The sequence below is a fragment of the Protopterus annectens genome, chromosome 12.part0, assembly GCF_019279795.1.
Source record: "Protopterus annectens isolate FY-2018-M chromosome 12.part0, PAN1.0, whole genome shotgun sequence".
Lineage (NCBI taxonomy): Eukaryota > Metazoa > Chordata > Ceratodontiformes > Protopteridae > Protopterus > Protopterus annectens.
The window spans coordinates 885,752,443-885,770,895 of NC_056746.1; the positions used below are offsets into that span (position 1 = coordinate 885,752,443).

The 18,453-nt window shown below is 42.7% G+C and overlaps 1 protein-coding gene across 6 annotated transcripts in view; it reads left to right on the forward strand.

Annotated features, from left to right (window-relative positions):
- Nucleotides 1–18,453, forward strand: part of ZMYND8 (zinc finger MYND-type containing 8) — a 1,698,999-nt gene that overhangs the window by 965,703 nt on the left and 714,843 nt on the right. For all 6 annotated transcript variants that reach the window (XM_044089914.1, XM_044089913.1, XM_044089918.1 and 3 more), the window contains one exon: nucleotides 10,503–10,643. In XM_044089914.1, the coding sequence (XP_043945849.1) occupies nucleotides 10,503–10,643 (141 nt within the window). The remainder of the gene's footprint in view (nucleotides 1–10,502; nucleotides 10,644–18,453) is intronic.

The window sequence follows — 18,453 nt, forward strand, 5'->3', positions numbered from 1 at the left end:
CAGTCTGTGCCTATCAGTCAGGACATTGTTAATCTCTTCTGATACTTCCCAAGAAAATCCCACTGAGGAGGTCCCTCAGAAGAGAATGTGTCAGAGGAGGCACTTAGATTCTCCCCCTGGAATCTCTCACAGAAGACACTGATTTTGATGAGGGGGTCCCACAGATCACCACTTGAAGATGTTTCCTTTGGAGACATCCTGGAGCTCTTGAAACAAAATTGTGGCTGGTCCTCTGACACCCCCTCCCAGGAGGAACCCTTGTTCCTGGAGGCATTTGGGTCTGGCCCATTTACTTGGGTGATTTCCCTGACTGATAAGCTCATTGACTTTGTCTTTCAGCAGACATGGAAGGAGCCAGGTACTGTTGAGAAAATTCCAAACAGACTGGACAAAATTTTAGCCCCCCCCCTGAAAAACCATGTACACTGGAGCACGGGAATGCCAGTTGATGGCATGATTGTGGCTGCAGCCACAAAGAAACAATTGGCAGAACAGAGTTCTTCTGTCCATACCCCAAACAGAGTGTCTAGGGCTTTTGACAGATTTATGAAGCGTGTGTATGCTTCAGTGACCTTTGCCCTCAGGTTGCTGAATTACTTGGCACATTTTACATCTGACCAAAGGAGCTTGCCAGATCTCTTTCTGGGTCCATATCTTCCAAGAAAGGAAGCAGAATATCCTCGTAACTGGCCATCCTCCAATCAATCTCATATACATGCATGAGGTTAATTTCCCATGCTATGGAAGTTACCACACTGGCCATGTGTTCAGGCAAAGCCATCAGGAGATGTGCCTGGATGCATTTATGTGATTTTGTAGAGCCCTTTAAGTCTTCATTCGATAGTGCACCCTTTGACGGATCTTCTCTGTTCAGTCCCAAGGTTAATGACATGCTCCCCTGGTGTAAATAAGAGGGAAAGACCCTGTCTGCCATGGTAGTACATTTTTCAGCTCCTCAAAGGCCTTTCTCTAGAAACCAACGAGGATGTAGAAAAATTTGGTTTAAGAAATCTCAAGGTCCTTTCCAGGATTCATGCAGAAATAGTTCTCCCAGGGGCAGATGAGGGAACTCAATTGGAAGATGCCGACCATGCAGCAGATATGGCCACAGACTGAGGGCTTCAGGTATTCCTTCTCAGATCAGCCCCATCAGCACTCCTGAAAGGAGGCCTGAATGTTCCTTTCTGGAGGCAGTTGGGGGACGTTTGTTTCTTCACCAGGGATCCTGGCTATCTATTGCAAAAGATTTGTGAGTGCAGAGAATCATATCCATAGGCTGTACCATACAATTTTCTCTAATCCCCCCCACCACTGTGAAGAAAATCCCCAATGTTCCACCCAGTCGGAGGGAAGCAGCATCTCTAGAAATAAAAAAGTTACTAGAAAAAGAGTCATCCAAGAGGTCCCCCCAGACTAGAGAGGGTCTGGAACTTACTAAAGATTCTTGGTGCCAAAAAAGACAGGGGACTTGAGACCAGTTCTGGATCGCAGCAAATTAAATCATTATGTACAGTAATCAAAGTTTCAGATGGTCACAGTTCAGTCCATTTTGCCTCTGCTGCAAGAGGATGATTGGATGTGCTTGATAGATCTTCAGGATGTGTACTGTCACATCAAAATGAACAGGTACTCCAGCGATACCTATGCTTTCAGCTGGGGACCAATCACTATCAGTTCAGAACACTGCCCTTTGGTCTCACCACAGCTACCAGGGTGTTCATCAAATGCTTGGCAGTGGTAGCCGCTCACTTGAGACTGCTGAGATTCCGAGTGTTTCCATATCTAGATGTCTGGCTCCTTAACTCCCCCAACCAAGCATCGACGTCTGCAGGCAAGAGAGTACTAACTACTTGCTGCAGTTGTGCTTTCATTTGTGAATTATGGCCAATTACAGCAAATCTCAGCTCACTCCTACACAGAGTCTGGATTTCATAGATGCTCATCTGGACATAGTCAGAGAGCATCTCTTCTTTTTTCTTAAGTACAGACACTGAGGTCCCCAGTCAAGAGATTAAGTCAAAGTTCTTCTTTTCTGGCCTAATTAATATTACAAGCTCTGTGATCCATGGCAGCAGCTATTACCCTCATTCCTCTGGCCAGGTTCCATATGCAAATTCTTCAATGGACACTAAGTCCAGTGGTCCGTATGTCTAAAAGTCCTTTGAATGCTCCAGTCAACATCACACAGCATGCAAGAGATGACTCCTTTGGTGGATTCATTCAAACCAGCTCTGCAAAGGCCATCCATTTGTTCTTCCCCTTCCCATGGACACCATGACCATGGACACCTCCGAGTTAGCATGGGGGGGGACTAGTTGGGAAGGACAATCCCAAGGTATGTGGTCCTCTGAAGAGGCCTGTACACATATCGGTGTCCTAGGGATGACAGCACTCCTCCTAGTGTTGCAGGCCTTTTAAGATGTTCTCCCAGCTGCAAAAGTTGCCATACAGATGGACAATATGTCGGTATTCTGGTACATCAACAAATGGGAGAAGCAAATCTTACCATGTTTGTTGAGAAGCTATGAGTGTGTGGCGATGGGTGACCTCTTCCATTTGCTTTCTGATAGCAACACACATTCCGGGGAAATCCAGCATGTTTGCAGACAACCTAATCAGGTCCATTCTGATACCCCATGAATGGTCTCTTAATGTCAAGGTGGTGGAGAGAATTTTCCATCGATGGGGCCAGCCATGCTGCGACCTATTCACTTCTCCACTCAATAAGTGCAGGAGGTTCTTTGCCCTAACCCCTCCAGTAGGGGAGCCACTGAGAGATGCTATAGTCTATGATTGGCCCCTCTGGTCTCTTATGCTTTCCCACCATTACCTCTAATGCCCACGTTTCTACAGAAAGCATTTTAGTTGAAGAGCACAGTTGTCCTCATTGCACCCTTATGTCCTTACCAGATTTGGTTCACCTTACTCTGGTCTCACCTACAGCATTCACCCTGGATTCAACTCCAGACTTCCTGTCTCACACATCGGGTACAACTGATCCAGACTTAACAGCCCTCAAACTGTCTGCATAGTTCCTCCAATTCCCTTAATTGCTAGACAGCCCAGGCGCTCCTCTTCAGTCCATCATATCTTACCTTCTCAAAAACTTCTACTAGAAAGATTTACAAGATGTAAATGGAAAAGATTTGTTTTCTGGGCCATTAGTAAAGATCTAGATCAATTTTCAGCACCTATGCCAGCTATCCTTGAATTTTTGGCTTCAGTTTTCAATAAAGGGTGCTAGTTTTTCAACTCAGTTCAATTGGCTACCATTTCTAACTTCCACCTGGGCGAAAATAACTCTACCTTAGCCTCTTCTAAACTCTTTAGGGATTTTCTCAAGGGAGCTTTTTTGCTTAGACCAACATTAAAAGATCCTGCTCCTCCTTGGGATTTAACTATGATGCTTCAGGCTATAACGCTATCGCCCTTTGAACCTTCGAAAACTAACAAACCAGTCCAAATGTAACCAACCAAATCAAGGTGCTCGGGTCTCAAAAAACACACAGAGAACGATAAAATCAATACCTTTAATCCACAACGAAGAGCATTTGTCTGCTTTTATAACATTAGACTACCTCAGAGTTCAATTCATCTCCGTTACTAAAACAGTTTAAATACTGAAACTCATTAATAAAATTCACATCACATGTTCCCCCCAACCAATCAAACAGTACTTTTAATTTAATCAACTAACATTTAACCCATTTGCATAAACATACTTAAACACCTTGAACTATATTACAATAATACTGATATTAAACATTTACTAATATTTACTAACTATAAATATAAAAATATCTAAATATCTAAATGATCAAAGACATATAAAAATATTACTATTTTACTTTTTTACTTTGATTAATTAGCAGCATAAAGGGCCTTTAGTTTAAGTAGACTACTAATGGAAACACAATTATTTATTCCTGGGAACACTGTTGCATTTCATTATAATTGCCATCGCAATTCCTGTATTTCCACTAGTTCTTCCCATGGGCCTCTATATGCTTATATAAAGCATTACTCATATTGTTATTCTTAATATCTAAATTGTGCTGGTAAATTATTTCCCTAAAGTGTCTAATAGTTTTTCCTATATAAAAAACACCACATTGTTGACAGTGAGCAGCATAAATCACCCCCTCTGTCTGACAATTGCAATGATATTTAGATTATTTAGATTTTATATTAAATTTATTTTTATCTTATCCCCCTCTAGTATATCTTTACATTGGCTACACCAACCAAATTTAAATACTAGATGTGAGCAAGAGGGTAAGACTTTGTCTGCCGTTGGGGCCTGTTTTTCGCTTCCCTCTAGACCTTATCCCAAGGCTCTCAGAGGGGGGAGGGAAAATGTGGTTCAGAAAGTCTCAAAAGTCTTCCCCTGCCCATCAAAGTGACCCCCCCTCCAGGGGCAGAGGAGGGGGGAATTTTAATGGAAGGCGTCGCAATAGAGGCGGTGGAGGCCCCCGCAATACAGGAGACCGCGAGTCCTTTCGTGGTTCCTCCTACCAACGTCCATGAGGGATTACCCGACTGCATCTCTGGAGCCAGTTGGGGGTCGTTTTTCAGAGCATCTTCAGGCCTGGGAGTCCATCACACAGGATTGATGGGTGCTTTGTATCATCACCGGAGGTTACACCATTCCTTTATTTGCCCCCCCCCCCCCGCCATCAAGAAAAATCCCGGACGTTCCACCCAGTCAACGGGATCAGGCAGCAATAGAGGTCTCAAAGCTGCTAGAAAAAGGAGTCATCCAAACAGTCCCCGCAGACCAGATCGGATTAGGAACTTACTCGAGGTTAGTTTTTGTGCCAAAAAGAACAGCGGACTTGAGACCCATTCTGGATCTCAGCCATCTAAACCGCTTTGTAAAGAAGTCCAAGTTCTGAATGGTTACTTTGCAATCCATTTTCCCATTGCTGGAAAAAGGAGTATGGATGTGCTCCCTCGATCTCAAGGATGCCTATTATCACATCAAGATAAACAAGGCTTCCAGGAATCATTTACGCTTCCGGCTGGGAGCCAGTCATTTTCAGTTCCGGGCCCTGCCCTTTGGTCTCACCACAGCCCCAGGGTGTTCACTAAGCATCTGGCAGTGGTGACAGCTCACCTGAGACGTCTAGGATTCCAGGTGTTTCCTTATCTAGACGACTGGCTCCTCACCGCCCCCACCAGGCATCTACTTGTTCAAGCCACAAGAGCTACTGTCAAATTGGGCCATCTTCTAGGGATTTCATTCAACTGGGCAAAATCTGTATTGCTGCCATCACAGCGTGTTGCCTTTATCGGCGCAGAGCTAGACTCTGTAGAGATGCGAGCTTTCCTACCGACAGAGAGAGTAAAAGTGTTACAGGCCCAAGTCCTGGCTTTACTACCCCGGGAAAAAGCCCAAGCCAGGATGGTTCTTCAGTTGTTGGGATCAATGGCAGCTACCATTCTCCTAGTTCCGTTAGCCAGGTTACACATGCGAATACTTCAGTGGCTCCTTTCGGCCCAGTGGTCATATCAGGAACGTCCCTTGTCCCATCTGATTCTCATCACGGAGAGATGCCGGCAGGATCTGCGTTGGTGGCTTCTCTCGTCCAATCTGAATCAAGGGAGACCCTTGAGCCCCCCGCCCCCTATTGCCACAGTAACCAGGAGACCCTTGAGCCCCCCCGTCCCCTATTGCCACAGTAACCACGGACGCCTCCCAGATAGGGTGGGGGGGGGGGGGCATTATCTGGGCGAGACGGTCCAAGGTGTGTGGCAAGACCACGAGGTTCACGTGCATATCAATGTTCTAGAGATTAGAGCGGTGCTTCTAGCGTTGCAGGCACTTCACAGCTCTCTTCCCAGGGGAACTATTGCGATTCTTTCCGACAGTATGTCGGTTGTCTGGTATCTGAACAAGCAGGGAGGAACCAAGTCCTACCCCCTTTGCAGGGAGGCCATGAGAGTGTGGAATTGCGCTTTCTAGTGGCAACGCACATTCCGGGGAAGTCCAATGTGATAGCAGATAGGCTGAGCAGAGCTATTCTGATGCCTCACGAGTGGTCCCTGAACGACAGAGCGGCTGCTCAGATCTTCTCCAAGTGGGGCCTTCCCTGCTGCGACCTCTTTGCCAGCCCCCTGAATGCGAAGTGCAGCAGTTTTTTCACTCTGATCCCCCCACAGGGGGAGTCACCCAGGGATGCTCTAGTCCACAATTAACCCTCCGGTCTGCTCTACGCCTTCCCGCCGGTCCCTCTTCTACCAAGAGTGATTCAGAAGGCTACCTGCTTGGGAAGCAAGATGATTTTGATCGCACCACACTGGCCCCGTCAAGTTTGGTTCCCCTTCCTTCAGAAGTATGCGGTGGATGGTCTTTGGATTCTGGACCCAGCTCCAGACCTATTGACTCATCAGTCAGGACAGCTCCATCCATCCCTACGAACACTCAAGCTCGCTGCCTGGCTTCTCCACTTCCAACCTTAGTCAGACAGCATATCTTTACCCCGGAAGTAGTACATATTCTGTCTTCCTCCCACAAGTCTTCTACTAGGAAAGTATACTCTAGTAAATGGAAGAGATTTGCAATTTGGGCTCAGCAACGTGATCTTGATCCCCTTACAGCCCCTGTGTCGGCGGTGTTAGATTTCTTAGCAACACTCTTTAGACAGGGCTCAGCTGCCTCCACTATAAAGGTTCAGTTGGCAGCAATCTCCAGTTATCATGTTGCACATGAGCCTTCCCTCATGGGTCATAAGCTGTGTGAAGCCTTTCTGAAAGGAGCCTGGTTGCTTCGCCCTCCGGTGTCGCAACCCGTCTTGCCATGGGATTTAGATGAGGTGCTCAGAGCTTTGACGTCTTCTCCCTTTGAGCCGGCAGCCTCCTGCGAATTGAAATTTTTGTCATGGAAGACTGCCTTCTTGGTAGCCATAACTTCAGCCAGAAGGGTATCGGAGCTTCAAGCCCTTTCTGTTAAACCTCCTTATTTAATTTTTCATAAGGACAGAGTATCTCTGAGACTTAATCCTTCTTTTCTCCCTAAGGTCTCTTCTGCCCTTTGTCTCCACCAGTCTATTGAGCTTCCGGTCTTTTTTCCACGGTTGTCCAACAAAGCGGAATACAAATTTCACCAGTTGGATGTGCATAGACAACTGAGGTTTTATTTAAATAGGACACAACAGGAGAGGAAATCAGATCAGTTGTTTTTGTCCTTTTCGGACAATAGAATTGGCAGATCTGTAACTAAGGGCACCATAGCTAAGTGGATTAGAGACTGCATCTCATTTATTTATGCATTAGCGGGTAAGGATCTTCCCTTTCCAGTTAAGGCGTATTCTACCAGGGCTATGTCAACTTCAGTGGCTTTTCATGCTAGACTATCCATAGATGAGATATGTGCAGCAGCTACTTGGACTTCTCCACATACCTTTATTTCTCATTACAAACTGGATGTGGCCTCTAGAGGTCGGGCTTCCTTTGGTTCCACAGTGCTCAGGAGTGTTTTCCAGTGAGCCTCCCGGGATTTAGGTGCTAGGGACGCTGTCCCGTCAGTAATGAATGTAGTCGAGATAGGATCACATTGCATCTTTTAGTTATGTACTTACCATAACGATAGATGTATGTGATCCATCGCTCCTACATTCTTACGTACCCGCCCTCCTTCCCCCTATCTGTTGGACTTGGAGGAAACTTGTATTCTGATTCCTCTGAGGATATTATTTTTTCTCTCCTCTTACATATATATCCTTGTGGTGTGGTGTGGTGTATGTGGGAAGATAATATTGGGGCAAACAAGATCTGGGGGTTTGGGCGTGATGCATCCTGGGATACAGGGGTAGCCCAGCCAATGAGAGACTTCATGCTAGTTATAGTGGCCAAGTCGGAGCCGACTCTCGGCTCCGAGCCCGTCAGTAATGAATGTAGGCGAGATGGATCACATATATCTATCGTTATGGTAAGTACATAAAAAGTTTTATTTGCAGATAATATTTTGGAAATACAGAAAGACTGGTATTGTGGGACTTCAGGAGAATAGTGACAGCTGTACAGGATATTATGTTCATATAGAGGCTGAATGTGCTCAAAGAAGTAAGCCAGCATAGGAGTGGAGAAAGGAGATTTTACCGGGTCTATATTATAACATCGAAGTGTCAAAACTTAGAATGTTATAACATCAAACCCAAAACCATGAAAGCTGAAAACCCCGAAGACTGAGAACAGCGATTTTTTTCCCTGGGAAACAAAATCGCTGTTCCAGTATAAAACACGAAACACACAAACACTACAAACTATTTCTAATGTGGGGGGCTGTGCCCCCACACCCCCCTACTTAAATATACCAACTCTGAGATCGCACCACAGTGGAGGAAATAGCGAAGCCCTTGAAACGGCCTGCCAAATACTTTCCCTGGGAAAGAATTTGATGTTCCGAGACTTCGATATTGTCAGTCTTCGAGGTTTCCGGTTCGATGTTATAACATTTGAAGTTCTGACACTTCAATGTTATGACATAGACCTGATTTTACCATTAAGAATGTATGCAAGTAGGCATATAGAAAATAGGTTAAGAGGGGGCTGGAATTTACTGGAGAAATTTAGCAAAAGAGCAAAGGAACTGGGAGCAAATAACTTGTTAGGGAAAGGTGACAGAGTGGGATGAGGCTAAGCAGGAGTTTGGTCTGTAGGTTAGAGACCGCCTTCCCTACCAAGGATTAATACGAGAGTATAGGCAAAGAGAAAGGGATGGTTGGTGTTAAAATCAACCAGAGGTGGTCTTTCACTTTTCATTAAGTCTAGAATAGAAGCTACTGTTGAAAGGATAGTAGGGCATATAAAGTTTTGCATGATTAATTGTAAGAATCAATCCAAATAGTTTAGGAAAGATTGGGAAGAGAGAATGGATAGTCAATTTTAACATTTTTTTCCATTTACACACATTATATATAACATGTTTTCTTTCAGTCCAACATTACTTAAGTCACTCAATTCCTGCATTCCCTTAAACCTCTTACTTCTCCTGAACATTATTCTGCATGTATTGTTCCCACAGATTCCATTTATTTATATGTAGTTTGCTCCTTCCCTTCTCTAAAGAGACCTCTTCCTGGTCTTTTATCTCTTTTATAATATTCAGCACTTCAAATTCAGTTGCTTTTGATTTTGATTTCCATTTTCTTTTTTTTTTTTTGTCAGCCAACAGAATTAAACTTAATATGGCCTTACTGTGTCTAGGCAATTCAGCTCCTATGTCCTGCCTCAACAGAATCATTTGAGATTCTGGATTAAAATATTTTTTCTAAGTTTCCTTTAATAGTTGCATAAAACAATTCATGTCCAAATCATCTAAATGCTATATGAGATAGCATTACAAACTCTTAATTCTATAAGAATTAACATTTATTTTGGCAAAAAGTAGTTTAAGGTTGCCTGATGTGAAAGGGTACTTTAGAGCTACATATTTAAAGCTTATTTACATAGCTTATGTAGAAGGTTGTAAATCAAAGTGGAAAAGGATGATGAGGAAATGGGGTGGGGGCAGATCAAGAGAAAGACTAGTATTTTGCAGGAAAATAGAAACCACCATGCAGAATATTATATTCATATGGTTGCTCATAAGTGCTCAAATAAGTAAGTCAGCATGGGAATGGAGAAAGGAGATTTTACTGTTAGGAATGTCTGCAAGTAGGAGTATAGAAAATAGGTAAGGGGGGGGCTGAAATTTACTGGGAATTTCGTAAAGGAACAAATGGATTAGGAGAAAATAACTCGAGAGGGAAAGGTATTAGAGAGGTATGAGGCCAAGCAGGAGTTCAGACTGTAGGTTAGAGATTGCCTTTCCTACTACGGATTGATGAGAGTATTGGCAAAGAGAAGGGGATGGGGGGAGTGGGTGTTAAGTGAAAAAAACGCCTCTGGTATAGTTTTGTTGAGTCTAGAATAGAAGTTATTGTTAAAAGAATAATTAGGCATATAAAATGTTGCATAACTGTCCCCTTACTTCTTCAAAAGGGTATGCCATCCAAGGAGCCATATTGCTTCTCTAGAAACACTCACTGGTGTTTTCCCTGATGTATTACGGCAGAAATCAGACCACCGTCTGTGCCCATGAGTGCATGCTACCCATTCAGTAAAGGTGAACAGACCATGCTCCTTCAATCTTCTCTCTTTCTTCCAGTCCCAGGACCTGTAGTCGAATTCCAGTCACCTAAGTCCCAGTAAGGAGTCTCTCCCTCTGTGCCCCAGAGCCGCCTAAATAGGTAGTATTCACTTTGGTTGTACTAGTAATTATGTTTGAAATTTTTCACTGGTATGCATTTCTTACATTTTCATCATTCCTTGATATTCTGTGGAGTGTTAATTACAGTTTGCGTTCAGGTAATTGCTCAGAAATACCTTGCTTTCATGTTGCATTCACCCTACCTTGTGTAATATTTATGGTAGTTTCTATAGTTTCTTTGTAGCTGTATTCAGTTGGTTTCACTTCTTGGCTTTGTTTTGCTTTTTTAAATTTTTTAATTATTTTTCAGCATCTCCAGCCTCCACAAAAACTGGTCAAGCAGGCAATGTACCTGACAGTCCCAAGCCGTTTTCTCCTCAGACTTTGACGCCTGTTGCAGCCAAATCTGAAAGGAGCACCTCAACAGGAAGCATTCTTAACCTGAACCTTGGTTAGTCATTGTCTGTAAAAACTTTGATTTAGGAAAACCACTGTAAAACTGTTTAGCGTGGTAGATTCAATTTAACTGTGGGAACTGTATTCAGTAAACTTGTTTTCCTTAGATAGAAAGCACTCTTAATATTTCATTTACTTAATTTAAATGATCATTCCATCAGAACACTGATGCCAGTAACTTTATTGTACTTTAGCAGAACTGTGTGTGAAGCTTATGTAGTATCTGGAAATGTTATCACCAAAGGTAAAGGACACTCTGATGTGTTTTCTTAATTTTCTTTTTTTTTTTTTTTAAACACCTCTGTTGAATTACCACTTGTGACATAGGCAAATTTACATTTATATACAAGTAATCAAACTGTATTAACAAGTTCTTAGATTTACAAACATTATACTTCACATATATATATTACTGTATATCATATAACATAAGCAGCATTACATTATTCATTTCCCGCCTTTTTTTCCAAACAACATCTTTATTAAGCCATCACTTATGACGCAGACAATCGTACATTTATATAAATGAAAAAAGCACACCGACACAATCCTAGTTGCAAGCATTTTACATCACAAACCATGCTGACACACTCCCAGTTGCAAGCATTATACTTCACTTATAACATAGCCAATCATTTTCAGTCAAACATTACATAGCTCATTTAAGTCCTGCCTCCTTTAAAAACCTCATTCTTCCTCTGTGTGTGTTATTGGCACAGTTCCCATTTTTTTCCTATGTAGTTTGCGCCTAACTTTTCCTAAAGCTTTCCGTTCCAGTTGTTTCATCTCTGTTACTTTATTCATAAGTTCTAATATAGCTGGTTTAGATTTTGATTTCTATTTTCTAATAATTGCTCTTTTGGTAGCTGCTATAAAGGGCTTACCATGGCTAGGCTATTCCAATTCTTTAGCATAGCTCAGAAAAATTATCTCCTTCGTCACACCAATCTGCCCACCCAGCATCTCCAACAGTGCATCCCGCAGGGAATCCTTAAAGTTCGCCAACTCACCACAGTCCCAGAAAATATGTTCCCAATTCTCTCTCTCTTCTGCATCACACTTCCCCACCATTTGCTGTCTACTTGAGGAAAATTTTTCTGGAGTCTACTTGGGGTATAAAAATATCTTTGTAAACATTTCAAGCAAAAATCCTAAATCATCTAGATTTTGTTGCATGTTTGGGAGACATGCGTATCTTCCCATTGAATTTCTAAAATATTTCTAATAATTCTAGAGGATCCCTTATTGGCTCCCTAAATTTGGTGATGGTCTTTTCTAATTTCTGTTGTCTGAGTTGTCGTGCTAAAAGTTTTTACACTCTAGAGTTATTATCATCTGGAGTTATCAAAAAACAGTTGCTTAACATTCTTTCGAAAGTCATGCAATCCCTTATTTTCTGTTTAGCGTTCTAGTTCTGCACGATTCCCCCTATAAACTTTCATATTTGTCACCCCTACTAAATAATTCTTGTTACTTCTTAACCATATTTCCCTTTCTTTTATTTCCACCCTAATTTTAAATTACACTTTAATTTTATCCCACTCCCTAGATATTTTTTCAGAAAAAGTTTCTATCTTCTCTAATAGCTCCTGAATAATTTCCACTTACCCATTCCTTAAATTCCTCTCTTTTTAACAGAAAGGTGGAAAAGCACCAGTGTCTCATTTTTATTTCATTACCATGTGTTGTTTTTATTTTAGTTATAATTGGCGCATAATCTGAAATAGATATTGGGTGCATATCAAAACCTTCAATTAAATGCACATGTTCCTGTGAAATGTCACTTCTGTCTAGCCTAGTCCTATTTTTTATATTTTGGGAAATATGTACATTTACTCTGAATTCCTAGTAATTCACATCTTCCATGCCAAATATTTTCATAAATGTCTTTAAAAATCTACTTTCCTTTGTTATATTTCCCTTTCTGGGCCCCCCAGACACATTTTAACTGTTGCAAATCAAATTCCATTCCCCAAGTAATATTCCTTGCTGAAAGCTGATTATTTCTCCCAGAATTTTCTTTAGCTCCATCATAACAGTTCTTGGTGGAATGTAAATACATACCAGTGTAGTCCTCCTCCCTTGCCACTAGTCCCTTAGTACTACAAATCTACCATAACTGTCTTTTTTTTTCTCTTCTATTACTATTGGAGCTTCTCTTACAAATAATTTAATTATCCCCTTTCTTCCTTTGCTCCAGTTAATCCACTGAATAACCATCCTGAAAAACCTTTCTTTATCAAATTCACATGTTCGGTTCTTTCCAAGTGTGTCTGCTGTAGTATAGCTATTTGCACTCTGCATTTTTAATATAGTTCACTACTCTTCTTTTTTGTACTTTTCTGTGAGACCGTTGATGTTTAAAGACATTATAGAAAGAGTCATATTCTTGAGGGATTATTATTCCCACCTTTTATGTAGAACAGCTTTTTTGTTAAATGTCTAGTTCCATCTTTTTGTGTTGCATGCATGCACAGTTCAGCAGGTTAATCTTTATAAAATTGTTTCTTGTCATCTCCATTTCAGTCTATGTCACATCTTGCAGAACTGTTTCTTGTATTGAAAACGTTCAAATAAAAATACACACACACACACACACACACACACACACACACACACACAATACTTCCTAAAAGCTACTAACTTAACACACAAAATTATGGACATATTCCAATATTGAAGTTTTACTCCTTTAATAAGAACAAAAGTTCTAAACTGACAGCCACACACATAGACTCGAGCTAACTAGAAAGAAAGATTATCCATGCTAAGATGCATGGTAGAGCCTGTGATTCTATTAAGTGCTGTCTGGTTTTGCCTCATCTTTATAGCTGTCCCAGCTGGAAAACACTTGAATACTTTCAGAAAACATTTTATCGAAGCCATTTCTCTTTATCAGGTTGTCTGCTAGTGACATGAGAAACAGGTACAAGAGTGTTTAATAGAAGAAAAACCTTATAATATTCAGTATTCTTTTTTATTTGCTTGCTTTCTATTAAAATGTGTTACTATGTAAAGCTAATGGCCTTAACCCAGTCATTCCCCTATGCAAGAATGAGAAAAATCACACTAATTTTTCTTTTGTCATGCTCTCTTAACCAGATCCTTTTTTTTTTTTTTTTACATTGCAGTAAGAAGAAGAGAGAAAGAAACAAAAAGAATAAACAGAAGCATCTATTTACATTAGTATCAGTAACTGAAAAAACTTTATAACATGCAGAGAAAATAATGCAACACTTAAGTAATACTGTTAAGAAAAAAATGATGTTCTTCATGTTTCACTGTTGCAGTCATCACACTTGGGTTATCTGCCTGCAGGTAGCCCTCAGTTGGCCCAAATACCAGAGACTTAGTATTTCTGTGTCAGATGCTGTCGCTCCAGGACTGACGTCAGGTCATCAGAGGTATAAAAACAGACAGCCGACACCATTACATCAGTCTTTCTTGCCGAGGAGCATGAAGCAGAATCAGTTTGCAAGTGCTGGTCGGCCGCTACTTGAACTTTCATTTACGAATTTAATAATCCTGAAGTCTTCTAAAGCTAAGTACCCTGTTGGGGATCTTTTTTTTTTTTCCTGCTCTAACCGATGTCAGAAAAAGTTAACAATTGTCTTGCCTGTGGAAAGCAAATACCTCACAGAGATTTTCATTCTTACTGCGTCACCTGTTTAGGCCCAGACCACGATGTCCCTCACGGTCTGTTTTGTGCCTTATTTAACACCCGAACCATTCATCGTCTGGCTCTCTTTGTCGCTAAATTCTTTCGCTCTCTATCTCCGTATTCTAAAATTGCTTTGGTAAGCCATCCGACTACCGATATTCCGAAAAAACGTAAAGGTAAAGACAGAGACAGACTGCATAGGTCCAAAACTGCCGACGATGCTTCCTTTAAGCTAGTCGCCAGACCGCAGGTACTCAATGAGGCGCTTTCGCAACCCCTGATGTCCGCTTCAATGGATTTGCAGGTCTCTACTGAGACCCATTCAGAGTCCAGTATGCCTCGAGACTCTTCAACTGTGGAACCTGCGGATGTCTCTACTTTGGATGGGTCTGGAACCACTGAGCAGGCACCGGCTTCTGAGGCAGTTATTCGCTCAACCGATGTTCGACTCAAACTGACGACTTCTTTTTTTAACCAAAACTACCCAGTTTCTTAGGCCCAGAGTAAGCACTACGCCTAGAAAACAGACGACCAAAGCACATGCACCTGCTCCCATGCCACAAAAGCAAATGCTTAGAATGGCTGAAGACCTTATTACTCTGATTAGGGGAAGTCAGCTTTCACTTGCTAAGAGACAGAGTCCAGTGCCCTTCAGCTTCTACAGACCAGGAGTCCAATGACTCTGAAATTTCTGATTATGAAGACATGCCCTTATCTGCTTATGAGGATTCAGATGCAGAGGAATCCATTCCCTCTGCCTCCCCTCCAGAGGATTTTTCTTTTGGTGAAACCTTGCATACCTTATGAGAGCATTTCAACTGGGAATGCCAAGACTCTCTTTCGTCAAAAAGAGACTCAGAGAATTTGTAGAGTTGCCTCAACACAGGCCCTTAGCAATACCCCCTGTCCTGGTTGTTGTGGATGATGTTTTTGTGGAATCCAGTCTTACTCCTGACACTTTACCTCCTGCCCCTAGGAAACCAGAAAGGTACTACAGAGTACCTGACACTCACAAATTACTTTTCAAGAATCCTACTGCTGACCCAGAGATCATTTCCCAGGGGCCTAAAAGTATCAAGGCTACTACAGCCAAGAATCCCACCCCTTCAGACAGAGATTCCAGAGCTTTAGACAGATGGAGTAAGAAGGTCTATACCTCTGCAGCTCTTGCTATTAGGGCATTGATTGTCAGTTTCACATGCTGAAGTACCAGCAACATATTATGGAACTTATTAAACAAAAAGTGGCAACCTTTTCAGACTGTGCATAAAATAAAGAATTGCAGGAGCTTATGCACTCTGCAAGCCAAGTCAGTAAGCATACTTTGCAGTGTGGCTTTGACGTCCTAGAAGCATCTTGCCTGGCAGCTGTCACTGGCTCTGTACAGAGAAGACATGTTTGGCTGAAGGAGGAGACCTTGCCCGACCATGTCAAATCAAAGTTATTAGATGCTCCTTTGAATAACGACTGTTTGTTTGGCACCAAAGCAGAAGAGGATGTTCTTCATCTCACATTGCTGCAGTCCTTACACTTGGGTAGTCCGCTGTCCTCGGTCGGCCCGAATATCAAAGTATTAGGCTGACGTCGGTCAAGGCGCTTAAGACTGACATCAGGACGTCAGGGTACAAATGCGCATGACCGACGTCATATCCTCAGTCTTTTTTGCCGCATGGTCCGATGCAGAAGCAGCGTTGCAAGTGCCGTTCGGCGTTCTGAAATTTTTCGAATTTGGAGTTTCAGACGGAGTCAAAGTTGGCTAAGTACCCTGTTGGGGAATATTTTGGTTTTTTCTTGCCTCAGTGGTTTACCGGATGTCAGAAAAAGTGAATAACTGTATTTCTTGTGGGAAACAGATACCGCATAGAGATTATCATACTTTGTGTATTCCTTGTTTGGGGCCTGAGCACGACGTTGTTGGGTGTCGCTTTTGTGCTAGGTTCAATAAGCGCACTATTAAGCGAAGGTTGGATTGTGCCAGGTTGGTCTTTGGGAAGCGGTGCAATTATAAGATGCCGTCGGATGCTCCGACGCCCGCTTCTTCGAAGAAGTGCAAAGACAAGGCAGCTAAGCCCAGACAAGAAGAGTCGTCCGTACCGGACGCCGGTTCTTTAGAGGCGTCGGTGGAACCGGTGGTTCCACCGGAGGCTTCTCAGGAGTCCCAGGGGGAGACTTTGTTATTGCAGGATGTGGCCTCTCAGGAGGCAGGTCAGGCTGAAGGGGCTTCTCAGGTCACTGTACTCCCCTCCCTTCCTAGGGTGGTTAGGCCTTCTTCTGTTTCTAAGGCTTCTCCCAGAGGTAGGCCAGGTTTAGCTTCTGTTGGTGTCACTCCTAGTTCTTCAGGATCTGTGCCCAAGAAGCACATGCTTAAAATGGCAGAAGATTTAATTTCTTTGATTAGAGGTTCTTTGCCCCCTCCAGATAAGAGGCCTAGGGTGGAACCAGAGTTGGGGAGTTTTGAGCAGCCTTCAGATGTTTCAGAGTCTTCGGCTGAAGACTTGCAGGAGTACTCTCCTTATTCTGATTCTGATGCAGATGAATCTACCCCTTCTGCTTCTCCTCCAGAGGATTTCTCATTTTCTGAGACTCTTCATTCCATGAGGGAGCATTTTAAGTGGGAAGGTCAGGACTTCTCTGATTCCAGGAAAAGGCTTAGGGAGTTTTTGTTTTTGCCCCAGCATAGGCCTTTGGCTATACCTCCTGTTCTGGATGTTGTGGAAGATGTATTTGCGGAGGCTTCACTTAATCCTGATTCTTTGCCTCCTGCTCCTGTTAAACTGGATAGGTATTATAGGGTGCCTGAGGCTCATAAATATCTTTATAAGAGTCCTAGGGCGGACCCAGAAACTGTTAGTCAGGGACCTAAGGGTGTCAAGGCCTCTGTTGTTAAAAATCCGGTTCCTCCAGATAAAGAGGCCAGAGCTTTGGATAGATGGGGAAAGAAAGTCTATACTTCCTCCACCTTAGATATGAGGGCTTTGAATTGCCAGTTTCACATGTTGAAATATCAGAACTATCTTCTTTCTCAACTGAAGTCTAAGGTAGATGCTCTGGCGGAAGGCATTGAGTGTAAGGAATTACAAGATTTAGTGCATGTCTCTGAACAGGTGGGTAAGCATTCTTTACAATGTGGTTTTGATGCTGTACAGGCCTCGTCTAGGGTGGCTGCCACTGGGTCAGTTCTTCGCAGGCACGCCTGGCTGAGGGATCAGAATTTATCTGAACATGTTAAGACAAGGATTTTGGATGCTCCTTTACAGTCTGATGTGTCGTTTGGTTCACCTGTTGAGTCATTCTTGAAGAAAATGGAAGACAAGGCTAAGTCTATGCAGACTGTTAAAGATTTTTTGCAAGTCCAGCCTCTGAAGTTTAGTAGGAATTGGCCTGCTAAGGGGTGGACATACCCTTCTTATGATTCACAGTCTAGGGGTAGATCTAGACGTGGTAGGGGTAGAGCTCAGAGCTCCTTCAGACCTAGAACAGGGAGTTCTCCTGCACAATCTTCAGGTGAGGGCAGGGGCCAGTCCTTTCGTAAACAGGCCCAATGACCTACCTTTTCAGCTGCCAGATCCTTCTTGCCTGGCAGCACCTTTGGGAGGAAGGTTGGCACTCTTCAGGGAAAATTGGACTTTGATTACCCAAGACAAATGGGTACTGGATATCATATACCAAGGTTACAGGTTTTATTTCCATACCTTGCCTCCTTTCAAAGGCATGCCGGACGTTCCTCCTCAGCAAAGACTAGAGGCTCACAAACAAATTTCTCTGCTGCTCCAAATAGGGGCCATACAACCGGTCCCTCTGTCAGAAGTGGGCCTAGGATTTTATTCTCGCCTGTTCCTAGTACCAAAGAAGGGGAACACGTGGAGACCAATTTTGGATTTATCTATCCTCAACACTTATCTGGACATTCCCAAGTTCAAAATGTTGATGTTACAACAGCTTTTACCTCTGCTGGGCAAAGATCAGTGGATGGTGACTCTGGATCTCAAGGAGGCTTACCTTCATGTTCCTATCAGGCTAAGTTGCAGGAAGTATCTGCGTTTTCGAGCTGGGACTTCTCATTATCAGTTCTCTGCATTGCCCTTTGGCTTATCTACTGTGCCCAGAGTGTTCACGAAGGTTCTGGCTCCAGTGATTGCTTTCT